The following is a 12,429-nucleotide window of genomic DNA, read 5'->3' on the forward strand; positions in this document are numbered from 1 at the left end:
CTTGAAGGTTGAGATGGCTTTAGGCTCCAGATTTTTCAAGACTCCCCTGCCCCAGAGAAGGCGGCCCAGGTGGAGGTCACAGTCCAAGGATTGTACCAAAGCAATTGAACATTAAAATAGAAATGAGGGGGAATGGGGAATCTCCCCACTACAACATTTCTGTTCTGCTCTGTAAGAAATAACAAGGTTAAACAACAGCATAAACAACTTAAGTGGAATGTACAGCAACCACCCTTCAAAATGCAACCAGCATTAAACTTATGGGGCTCGTAGAGTCTCACCACTTTATGCTTTTCCTGTTTTTTTTAATCGTATGAGTGATAGGAGAAAATCTCCAGCTCTAGGCATGTTTGAACAGTAGGCAGGCAAACTTTAGGCTGACAGGGTGGGGTGTCGACTCATATTGCTTTATTCCAGAGAAATGATTGAGGTACATACTTAATCTGTTCTGGAGCAAAGGTTATACGAGTCTTGACAGTAGGTAGTAGTCTCCTGATCCTAGGGCCCAACACAGAGGACCCAAAAGCGGTATCCTTCCTGGCTTTCATATCCATCCTATAATACTTTGTAAATGTTTGGAGAGTGGACCATGTAGGTGCTCCTTTTGAACCTCTTTGCGATGCTTCTCTCCTGGATTTTATGATCAAGACTGTTTTTCTGGTTGCCATCACTTCTGCCTGTAGGGTTTCTAAACTGCAAGTATTGTCTTATAGAGACTCTTTTCTCCAAATTTCAGAGATGGGCGTTTCGCTCTGGACAGTTCCTTTTTGCCAAAGGTGGTTTCAGCATTCCATGTCAATCAGGTGTGTTTGCCTGTTTTTCAACCGACTGGTTCCTGAAAAAGTTGGACATGCGCAGATACCTGCATTATCTGGATGTTACTAATGATTTTCGCCTTTCTGACCATCTATCTGACGCAATTGATTAAGTGAGGTACTCCCACTTCTAAGCCCACGATCTCCCAGTGGATCCACCTACATTCTTGTGGGAAAACAATCTGTTTCTGTTGCGTATTCTACTAGGCTTCTTTGTGTGCTGAAGCACGATTGTTTCTCCTGAGATTTGCAGGGCAGCAACATTGTCATCTCTTCACACTTTTGCCAAGTTTTACAGAGTGGATGTTGCCAGATGGGACTAAACTTTTGGGCTTCAATGCTGGTGCAGCAAGCCCACCCCGACTGTTTGGGGGGACTTCTTTTGTATATCCCTGTGGTCTAGAATGTCTGGCCTATTGCACTTGAAAAGGAGATTATGTACTTACCCTGGTAAGCTCTTTTCCAGTAGATAGGTGAAACATTCTAGACTAGGGGTGCCCAATACATCGATCGTGATCGACCGGTCTAGAACAGTGGTTCCCAACCCTGTCCTGGAGGACCACCAGGCCAGTTGGGTTTTCAGGATAGTCCAAATGAATATGCATGAGAGAGATCTGCATGTACTGGAAGTGCCAGGCATGCAAATCTGCTCCATGCATATTCCTGAAAACCTGACTGGCCTGGTGGTCCTCCAGGACAGGGTTGGGAACCACTGGTCTAGAATCTCTCACCTATCTACTAAAAAAGAGCTTAGCAGGGTAAGTACACAATCTCCATTTCTTCCATTCATTTTTCATATACACACAATATAATCTTATTAATACAAAGCACACTGTATGCAGAGAATGTGTTAATTATTTATATTTATTTTTATTTCAAAGAGGTCAAGGCAGAGAGCAGATATAAATTCTCAAAACTGACTCATTTTGATCACTAAATTGAAAACAAAATTATTTTCTTTACCTTTGTTGTCTGGTGATTTTAATGTTTCTAATCATTCTTTCCCAGTCTGTTTGCATTTCCTTCTGTTTGTGCTCTTAACTGTGTTCCAGGACCTTCTTATCCATTGACTGTTTTTCTCTTCTCTTTCTGCCCTGCATCCACCTTTGGCATTAACTTTTAACATTCAACTTTTTTCCATTTTTCTACTTTCTTCTCAAAATCTACTTTTCATGTCTTCCTTTTCTCTCACATGGTCTAGCATCTCTCTTTCCCTCCCCATTTCCATGGTCTGAAATCGCTCTTCTTCCCCCCCACCCCCTCCACCCCGTGGTCTGACATCTCTCTCCTTCCCACCCAGTGGTCTGACATCTCTCTCCTTCCCTCCCCTTCCCCCCAGTGGTCTGACATCTCTCTCCTTCCCTCCCTCTTCCCCCCAGTGGTCTGACATCTCTCTCCTTCCCTCCATAGTGGTCTGAAGCAAACGACCTGGACCTGGAGGCCGAACTGAGGCAGATGTGCAAAAGTGGAAGGGTGGTGGTTATGGGGGATTTCAACTATCCGGGAATAGATTGGGACACTGGGCACTCAAATAGCACGAGAGAAACTAAATTCATAGAGGTGATAAGAGACTGTTTCATGGAGCAGCTGGTCACAGAACCAACACGAGGGGATGCCACTCTAGACCTAATCCTCAACGGGCTAGAAGGACCCGCAAAGGAAGTGGTGGTACTAGCACCGTTAGGGAACAGCGATCACAACATGATCCAGTACAAATTAAACATGGGAACATCAAAGGTGAAAAGAACCACAACGACAGCACTCAACTTTAGAAAAGGAAACTACAATGACATGAGGAAAATGGTAGGAAAAAAGCTCAGCTACAGCTCAGGGAAGATGAAAACCGTAAAGGAAACCTGGACACTGCTTAAAGGCACAGTGCTCGAGGCGCAGGACCTGTGCGTCCCAAGGTTCAGGAAAGGGTGCAAAAAAAATCGAACTAGAAACCCAGCATGGATAACAACTGCAGTTAATAAGGCGATAAGCAACAAGAAATCATCCTTCAAGAAATGGAAAAAAGAACCAACAAAGGAGAACCAGGAAGAGCACAAAAGGCACCAGAAAGAATGTCATCGAGAGGTCAGGAAAGCAAAGAGAGAATATGAGGAAAGACTGGCAGGAGAAGCAAGAAACTTCAAACCCTTCTTCAAGTATGTCAAAGGGAAACAACCAGCCAGAGAGGAAGTGGGACCACTGGACGACGGAGACAGGAAAGGAGCGATAAAGGAGGAAAAAGAGATAGCTGACAGGTTAAACAAATTCTTCTCGTCAGTCTTCACCAGAGAGGACACATCCAATATCCCAGAACCCGAGGTGATTATAAACGGGGAACACGACGAAAAACTGGTACAACTAGAGGTAAGCAAAGAGGAGGTCCTCAGACAGATAGATAGACTGAAGAGCGACAAATCACCAGGCCCGGACGGCATCCACCCAAGGGTACTAAAAGAACTGAAAAACGAAATAGCAGAGACACTCCGCCAAATATGTAACCTCTCCCTAAAAACTGGAGAGATCCCAGAAGACTGGAAAATAGCAAATGTCACGCCCATCTTTAAGAAGGGATCAAGGGGTGACCCGGGAAACTACAGGCCTGTGAGCTTGACCTCGGTTCCGGGAAAGATGATGGAAGCAATGATAAAGGACACAATCTGCGAACACATAGAAAAAAATGGACAACTGAAGGCGAGCCAGCATGGCTTCTGCAAGGGAAGGTCATGCCTCACAAACTTGCTTTACTTCTTCGAGGGAATAAACAACCAGATAGATAAGGGGGAATCCATAGACATCATTTACCTTGACTTCCAAAAAGCCTTCGACAAGGTACCTCACGAACGGCTATTAAAAAAGCTGTGGAACCACGGGGTGCAAGGAGATATCTACCGATGGATCAAACACTGGTTGGCAGGCAGGAAACAGAGGGTTGGAATAAAGGGCCAATATTCAGACTGGCAATGGGTCACGAGCGGAGTTCCACAGGGGTCGGTGCTGGGACCTCTATTGTTTATAATATATTTATTGATGATCTGGAGACCGGGACAAAATGTGAGGTTATCAAATTTGCTGATGACACCAAACTCTGCAGCAGGGTTAGGAACACAGAAGACTGTGAAAACCTGCAAAGGGACCTAACGAGACTGGTAGACTGGGCAAATAAGTGGCAAATGAGTTTTAACGTAGAGAAATGCAAAGTCATGCATGTAGGGAAAAAGAACCCGATGTTCAGCTACAAAATGGGGGGAACACGGCTAGGGGTGAGTAACCTTGAAAGGGATCTGGGAGTTATGGTTGACACATCACTGAAACCATCGGCACAGTGTGCGACAGCCTCAAAGAAAGCAAATAGAATGCTGGGCATCATCAAAAAAGGTATCACAACCAGGACAAAGGAAGTCATCATGCCGCTGTATCGCGCAATGGTGCGCCCGCACCTGGAGTACTGTGTTCAATACTGGTCGCCGTACCTCAAAAAGGATATGGCGGTACTCGAGGGAGTGCAGAGGAGGGCGACTAAACTGATAAAAGGTATGGAAAATTTCTCATACGCTGACAGGTTAAAAAAGCTGGGGCTGTTCTCCCTGGAGAAGAGGAGACTTAGAGGGGACATGATAGAAACTTTCAAAATCCTAAAGGGCATAGAGAAAGTGAATAAGAACAGATTCTTCAAACTGTGGGGAGCCACAAGCACTAGGAGTCACTCGGAGAAATTGAAAGGGGACAGGTTTAGAACAAATGCTAGGAAGTTCTTTTTCACCCAGAGGGTGGTGGACACATGGAACAAGCTTCCAGAGGAGGTGATAAGCCAGAACTCTGTACAGGGGTTCAAGAAAGGTTTGGATAGGTTCCTGGAGGATAAGGGGATAGAGGGGTACAGATAGAACTTGAGGTAGGTTATTGAATTGGTCAGTAACCACTTCACAGGTCGCGGACCTGATGGGCCGCCGCGGGAGCGGACCGCTGGGCAGGATGGACCTCTGGTCTGACCCAGTGGAGGCAACTTCTTATGTTCTTATGTTCTCTCTCCTTCCTTCCTTTCCCCCCCCCCTAGTGGTCTGACATCTCTCTCTTCCCCTGCCCCTCCCCCAACCCATAGCCAAGATTATCTCCCCTCTCCAGGCAGACTTGGTTTTTTCTGTTGTATAGAATTTTATGGACCTCTGTTCGGTTGCAAAAGTTAGATAGTTCTAAGTCAAATAGATGCTGGCATTGTCATCTCGATATAGGGACACCGGATCAGCTACTGTTCTATTGTCCCTTGATACTTAAATTCTGGAGATCCCTATGGAGTCAAATCAATATGATATTGGAAGTTTCATTATCATATGACAGTGTTATTTGGAACTCTTATTACCCAAGAGTCCAACTGACGCAAATAAGAATAGATTACTGCTTATAATGACAGGAGTTGCCATGCTGCTTATTACAAAAAAATGGGATAGGATAAATTATGTGCCAGTTTTATAAGTTTGAGAGAATAAACTCGATACAATTGGGACACTATAATAAGTTCAATGAGATCTGGGGTCCATTGGCAAAGTATTGCAAGAATTGACCCTTAGTATCACTCTTTGATTGCTATTAGTGCTGTCTATTGTATCACTTATTTATAATTGGTTGCACTTTGTATTGGTTGTTTAAAAAAGAATTGGAAAAAAAACCCTGCTAGATTTTAAAGCTTTTTTTTTTTTTTTTTTTTTAACATTGGGAGCAACTTAATGCTGCAGTTTGTATGTCTACTGCACTACTGTTTAGCGCAGTGGGTAAACACTGATTTTCTTCCTGCTCTGGGAATAAGATTATCGCAGTAAAATCAAGCACAAACTGCTGTGCTAACAGATATCATATCTTGCTGCATCTGCCACAGAAGTGACAGCATATGTGCACTCTGTCTTGCAAACTTATTGTAAGTACATTTACCCACATAACTTTTGCTGAATCACACTCAAGTTCTTGGGTTTGCCTCTTTAAAATCAGAATATGCATTGGTGGTTCTCTGTTGCTTGGTTAAAAAAAAAAAGTTTATTTTATATTCAGATGTAACAGTGACTGAGTACTAAATGACCACAGTAAAAGCAATGTGATATTACCACATGATCTCAGTCAGGTGTGATATTTAATACATCTGCGTAAGCATTCTTTGTATCTGTAAACGTAGCCTCCTAAAACTGATCTTCAAGATTGCCGTGCTCATAAACTGCAGCTTACAGAAAGTACTACAAAGCTGCTTGCTCAAATCAGCTCTTCTGATAGATGACATCAGGAGCGCCATCTTCTGTCACTTTGCTGCATGTACGTACATAGTGAACTTAACAGAGTTTGATGTCTTAAGCCCCTCTCTTCCACATGTTTAGGGTAGACCACAGGCCTATGCAGATGATCTGGATGAACTCAGTGTCCCCCTTGGTCTCCAAATATGTGCACAATATCCTTATTGAATGGATTTGGCTTTCCAAGCACATGAGGCCACTTCTGCAGTACTTCCTGCCAGACAACTTTTGCATCAAGTGCTATGGCAATCTGTAGAAAATAGGAATAGCAAAAATGGACATAAATTGCCTCTCTATCTTTCTACAAAACACCACATTTTGTGTAACATAACATCCAGTTTCTCAATAAAAGGTCATAGGGAGTAGCAGCACATTTTTCTCTCTAGACTGAAGAATGAAGGACATACAATAATTGTTGAATCATAGAGATGCCAAGTTATCTACTTCTAGACTGGAAACATTTTGGCCAGTCCTGGTTTTGAATTTTCTACCTTAACAGCAGTATGGGATTTGTAGTGCCTAGTCCTGCCCATTGAAGTAGTTCTGCAATTCCCATCATGCATCAGAATGGGGTGGTCAGAAATCTAGGACTGTTCCAAAATCTCCAGCCTGGAACTGGGCAACTTGATATCTTGGTAATTGTATATAAAGTATAATTTAAATTATGTGCAACTTTTAAATAGTAATGACATTGTTGGCAGTTAATTCTCTTCTCTACTGACTTGAAAGGAGATAAGGAACAGAGGCCTATATGATCCTCTGGTTACAATCAGAGTGAAAATATAGAAACAGCTGATAACAAAAGAGAAAGTTAATTTTTTTATTTTAAGCTTTATATGGGTGACGGGGACAAAGTATTTCTGGTCTCTTAATGCCATGTTCTGTGAAGGCCTCAGTCAGAAGTGCAAAACAGACAATGAGGTCTGCAAACTGGTCTGGGTTTCAGGATATCCACAATGAGTGTTCATCAGATATATTTATTAAAAATATATGGTCAAAGAACAAAGCTAATTAGTATATTAAAAAAAAACAAAAAAAAAACAACAGACGTAGTTGTGGTCCTTGAACACCTGGCATTTCCTATCTTCTCACTCAGCTTAATTCCAGAGCTTCCTCTTGTTACTAAAATGCTAATTCCTCATTAACCCTGATGAGCTGCATATTTTTATGCTAATTCTTTCTTATTGTCCTGTTCTGTTCATAATAATACAACAATCAGTCCATGTATACTGCATGCTTCAAGCCCCATGTATGTTTAGGGGGTATCTTAACTGCCCACCAGGCTGCATTCTTCTTGCTTTCCATGCCCTGCTCATTGTTTCAGTACTTTCTGTTTATCTGGTTCTAATATGCTGTTACTTGCTTTCAGCATTGCTGTGGAAAAGTGGGCTTTAAACTGAATCTAATGGTGAGATAGAGAACAATAGTGATGGCACCTGTGCTTAACAGCTCGGGTGAGCTCTGAAGCAGGCATAGAGCACATACTTTCCACCGAGTGCTTGCCTGCCTTCTCCTTCCCTTAACCCACTGCAGCAGCCTCCTGGAGGCCAGGGGTTCTGTAGCTACACTTCATGGTACAGTCAGGACAAACAGCTGCCAAGGGGGCCTGATATTTGAGGGAGATTTTAAGCTATACCCTCAGTTCTACCTTACTCTGCTCAGCCATGTCCCCCAGATCCACCCACTCCACTGCCCCCTGCCCCCATCAAGCTACCTCCCGCCTCAGGAAGCAGTAGACATTTTAATAAAACATCTCCTGCTACCACAGGATTAGTCTTGCGATGAGAGTTTGTTTTTATTGCGAGACTGGTCCGGTGATGGGAGGAAATTATATTTTATTAACGCATCTCCTGCTGCCTGTTGATGATGTAAGGGCTCACTGGGAGTGCAGGAGATGACCTGCAAAAGAGGGAGTCTCGTGCTGAATGCAGGAGACTTAGTCAAAACTACACAGGAGGAAAATAACTTCAAAAATCAAACAGCGTGAAAAAATTCAAAGAAAATAAACAAAAAACACGCTAGTGTAATTTGCTGTAACTTCTTAAAAGTCCTCTTAGAACTCCTTATTCCTTATACTTTAATTAGTGAATAGATTGTGCTCAGAGACATGGAGGAAAAAGGGGACAAAAAGTCCCCCAAAAACCTCACCACCCAATCATTGCAAAACTTCCACCTTAACACACTTTTATATGTGCATGACTTGAAAGATTGTATTATTGAAAAAGCACTTATCTTTTGTGTATAGTTCTTTGGCCTCGACGTGCCACGTTTCAAAATTTCTTCAGGAAGCCAAATGGTAACAGCGAAAGACTCTTAAGTCTTCCAGAATGGGTGTCAGTCTCTGGATTTGGCAGATCTGGGTAAGCACAGATATCTAATAGGTAGCTTTTAGTCTTAAGAGTTTATTCTGCTGGAAAGATTGTGTGTGTTATTAGAAGCTCTGTAATGGAGCAGAACAGGAAATGTCAGAAACGCATGAACTCCAATATTTGCAGGGCAGAATTAAAGGAACAGAGCAGGCATTTTACCTGAGAAGGATGGAATCCATCAACGGGCTCAATCAATTGCCATGGTTTCCCTCCCAATTTGCGCCACTCATCAGCAACTGTAAAAAAAAAAAAAAAAAAATGAGGACCACATGCAACCAGTGCTGGGATTAGTTATTTATAACTAAAACTGCTATTATAGACAGTTTGTAACAATACACAACAGATTTCTTTTCCCAATGCAGTATTTAAGCTGTTGATTTTATTGAAAATATTTATGTAGTGGGAGTTCTGTGTTCATAATAAACAAATATTGTGAATGAAATGTCTGCCTTCCAGCAAAGAGAAATGGATGAGCAGGTCACACTGTAAAATACTAAATCCTGATTTAAGGGTAGTCATTTCCTCTGTTGCATCTTTGGCACAAATGTGTATGTACCGTGTTTCCTGTGCACTAGTCCTGCAATTTGATTTAAGTAATGCCTTCGACTTAATCGATATTTTTATGGAATGTTTGGAGTCAATTGGTCTCTCTGGTAATGTATTAAAATGGTTCCAGGGGTTCTTGAGTAAACGATCATACCAAGTTTACAGTGGCAATACTCATTCCTTCAGCTGGGTAAACTCGTGTGGAGTCCCGCAGGGCTCCTCCCTATCCCCCACACTGTTCAACATTTACATGGCCGCACTGGGGAACTTATTGCAAAGTTTAAAAATCAAATTTTACATCTATGCTGACGACATCACCATAGTCTTTCCCCTAACAAACCTAACTCCCGAGACGAAGAAACACCTGGCATCCATCTTAAAGCAAATCGAACTATGGATGGCTGAATTCAAATTGAAACTCAATTCAGAAAAAAACAAATTCTTCCTGGCAAGCCTGAACGACAAAATCAAAGATTCATCAATTTCCTTGAATGGTCAAGTCTTTCCTATTACAGATTCCATAAAAATTCTGGGAGTGACTCTGGACCACTACCTTACCCTTGAAGCTCACACCGACTCACTGGTCAGAAAAGGCTTCTCAAGATTATGGAAACTAAGAATCATCAGAAAGTACTTCGATGCTATCTCATTCCGCTTACTGGTCCAATCCTCCATTCTGAGCTTACTCGACTACTGCAACATCATTTATTTGGGAATCTTTCAAAAACCATTCAAAGACTCCGAATCATCCAAAACTCGGCAATCTGACTGATTTTTGGGTTAAAAAAATGGGAACACATAACTCCCTAATACCAAAAATTCCACTGGCTGCCCCTTGAACCTAGAGTGCTGTTCAAATCTGCCTATCTCTGTTTCAAATCCATTCTTGGTTCAGCCCCCAATGTACTTGGTTCCCCATTTTTTTTTTTTTTTTAATTCTTTATTCATTTTCAATATTTTCAATAAGTGCAATACAAATTAAATACATTTTATATTTAAGACATCACTTAATACTCTTTCAAAAAACAAATCAATCTATATCCCTCCCCCCACCCTATCATTTTAACTCATCCAGACCCACACGCAGAGTCCATCTATTTAACCATCCAACACTAAAGACCTGCTATTACAAAAGATTCCTGAACAAAACACTTGCTTTCCAAGCAGGTCAACTGAACGATTGGCTGAGTAATATTATCACACACTCCTCATCCTACCTAAATTTCAGAAAATTAGTAAAAACAAACTTGTAACCTAAGATTTGTAACCTAAGGCCTCTTAAGCCTTATCTCTCCAACACAAACTGAATTGTTCCCCAATTTCTCTTATACCTCCTGTATCCTGCCCACCTGTATGTTGATGACTTTACATTGTACTTATATTCGCTGATTGTCCAGCTCTTCTTTATTGTAAACCGCCTCGAACTACTACAGCTTTGGCGGTATATAAGAATAAAATTATTATTATTATTATATTAATTTTGGGTCCAAAAAACACACTAGGGCTTATTTTCATAGGATGTCTTTATTTTATTTTCATGTACAATGATTATCTCTCCCTTCCTCTCCCCCACCCCAATTCTTCCTGTTTCCTTTCTCTCCCTCACATGTCCTTTCTCTCCCCCACATGTGCATTTCCTCCCCTTTCACTCATTCCTTTGTGCCTTCCCTTTGCAGCATCTTTCTAGCCGTCCCTCCTGCCCATCCCCCTGTACAGCAGAACCCTTGCACAGCATCTTTCTATCCCTCCCACACAGCCAAACCCTGCCAACCCTCCCACTGTGAGTCCGACATACCTCCCTCCAAACAGTAGTGTCGGCAGCACTCTTAACAGGCTGCTTCAAGGCCTTCTCCAGCCGGGGTCTTCCCTGTTCTGCGTTGCTGATGACATCAGTGATGCAGCAGAGGGAAGGAACAGGCAGGAGAAGACCGCGAAGCAGCCTGTTAAGAGTGCTGCCGTTGCTATTTGGATGGAGGTATGTCGGTCTTGTGGTGGGAGGGTCAGCAGGGTTTGGCTGCATGGGAGGAGGGGGGGAAGAGTGCTGCTGCTTTTGAATCCAGGAACTTTCAGGAGGGGCTTCAGGGGTCGAACTAACTAGGGCTTATTTTTGGGTAGGGCTTATATTATGACCTACCCCGAAAATCATCCTAGGTCTTATTTTCAGGGAAACTTGGTATCTGTATAATATAGAAGCTCCTGGGCCATGGAAAGAAATATTCTTTCAGCAAAATGATTGAAAAACAGAATCTTTACACTCACAAAATCACATCAGAACATAGAAAATGTATTGGTCTTCACAATTGCAACATAAATTTGGTCTCAACAAATCACAAAGTTTTAGATGGTTACAATTGAAGCAGGCCATTCAGGCGGGGTTCCCTGAATGGAAAACTCTTAATAATCAATATAGTTTGGAATTCTTATGCTTTCAGGTAGATTTCATGGGGCACCAGGCCGCACAGTGGTATAAATTAATATCTGGATTTGTGAATAAAAAACCAAAAACTGGTCTTCGGGACATTTGGAGCATTGAGATTAAGCATCAAATTAATGCGTCTCAATGGCCACGAATTTGGTCTTGGAGGATGAGATGTACAATGTCTGCATCTATGAGGCAAACTTGGTTCTTTCTTTTGCATAGAGCTTTTTGGACCCCTGTTTGTTTACAAAAATTAGATAGCTCTAATAGATGTTGGTACTGTCATCTTGAGGGTGGGCCATTAGATCACCTTTTATTCTATTGTCCATTTATATTAGTATTTTGGGTATCAATTTGGCCTCAAATCAATAGGATGTTAGAGAATCCGGTAGCCTTGACATATGATTCTATTTTATTTGGCATGTCAATGAGAGCGAAGAGTCAGATTTTGTCAAATAATAACAAACTTTTATTTATATTGACTGGAGTTGCCATTCAACAGATTACATTCAATTGGAAAAATCACAGCAGATTAAATTACAGTTTCTGGTGGAATTCTGTGTGGCATATATATAAAATGGAGCGCACAATAGCAACACAAAGAGGATATTTTGGTAAATTTCAGAAGATTTGGGGACCATTAACAGATTTTTGTAATGAGTAATAACGTTTTCCCAAAGTAAGATATTTGACATGGAGGGGTGTGGGTGGGTAATAAATATTAAATCCTATAATGTATGAGTATTTAACTGTTTTTGATGTATTGGGAATGGAACTTTTGTAAGGGGAGGGAGGGATTGGGAGGGTTTTCTAACTTGATATCAATTGTTTAGATACTAGGAATAGTTCATAATATTCAAAATATTATAGAATATAGGTATTGGCTGAAAAGTTATATTTTTAATGATATATGAAAGTTAATCAAGTGTATATTTATAAGTTTGAATGATTTTTCTTATACACTTGTAATATGTAAAAATGAATAAAGAATTAAAAAAAAAAAAATGTATTGG

At 41.5% G+C, this 12,429-nt stretch overlaps 1 protein-coding gene across 4 annotated transcripts in view; it reads right to left on the reverse strand.

The window, feature by feature from the left end:
- Positions 1-5,814: 5,814 nt before the first annotated feature.
- AOAH (acyloxyacyl hydrolase) overlaps positions 5,815-12,429 on the reverse strand; it is a 189,913-nt gene continuing 183,298 nt past the window's right edge. For 3 of the 4 annotated variants that reach the window (XM_033930216.1, XM_033930217.1, XM_033930214.1), the window contains exons 20-21: positions 8,611-8,687; positions 5,815-6,332 (exon numbers count right to left, since the gene is read on the reverse strand). In XM_033930216.1, the coding sequence (XP_033786107.1) occupies positions 6,204-6,332; positions 8,611-8,687 (206 nt within the window). In that variant the 3' untranslated portion in view covers positions 5,815-6,203. Of the gene's footprint in view, positions 6,333-8,314; positions 8,439-8,610; positions 8,688-12,429 lie in introns of all 4 variants that reach the window. The other variant, XM_033930215.1, reaches the window with a different exon arrangement.

The sequence above is a fragment of the Geotrypetes seraphini genome, chromosome 2 (genome assembly GCF_902459505.1).
Source record: "Geotrypetes seraphini chromosome 2, aGeoSer1.1, whole genome shotgun sequence".
NCBI classification, from domain to species: Eukaryota; Metazoa; Chordata; class Amphibia; order Gymnophiona; family Dermophiidae; genus Geotrypetes; species Geotrypetes seraphini.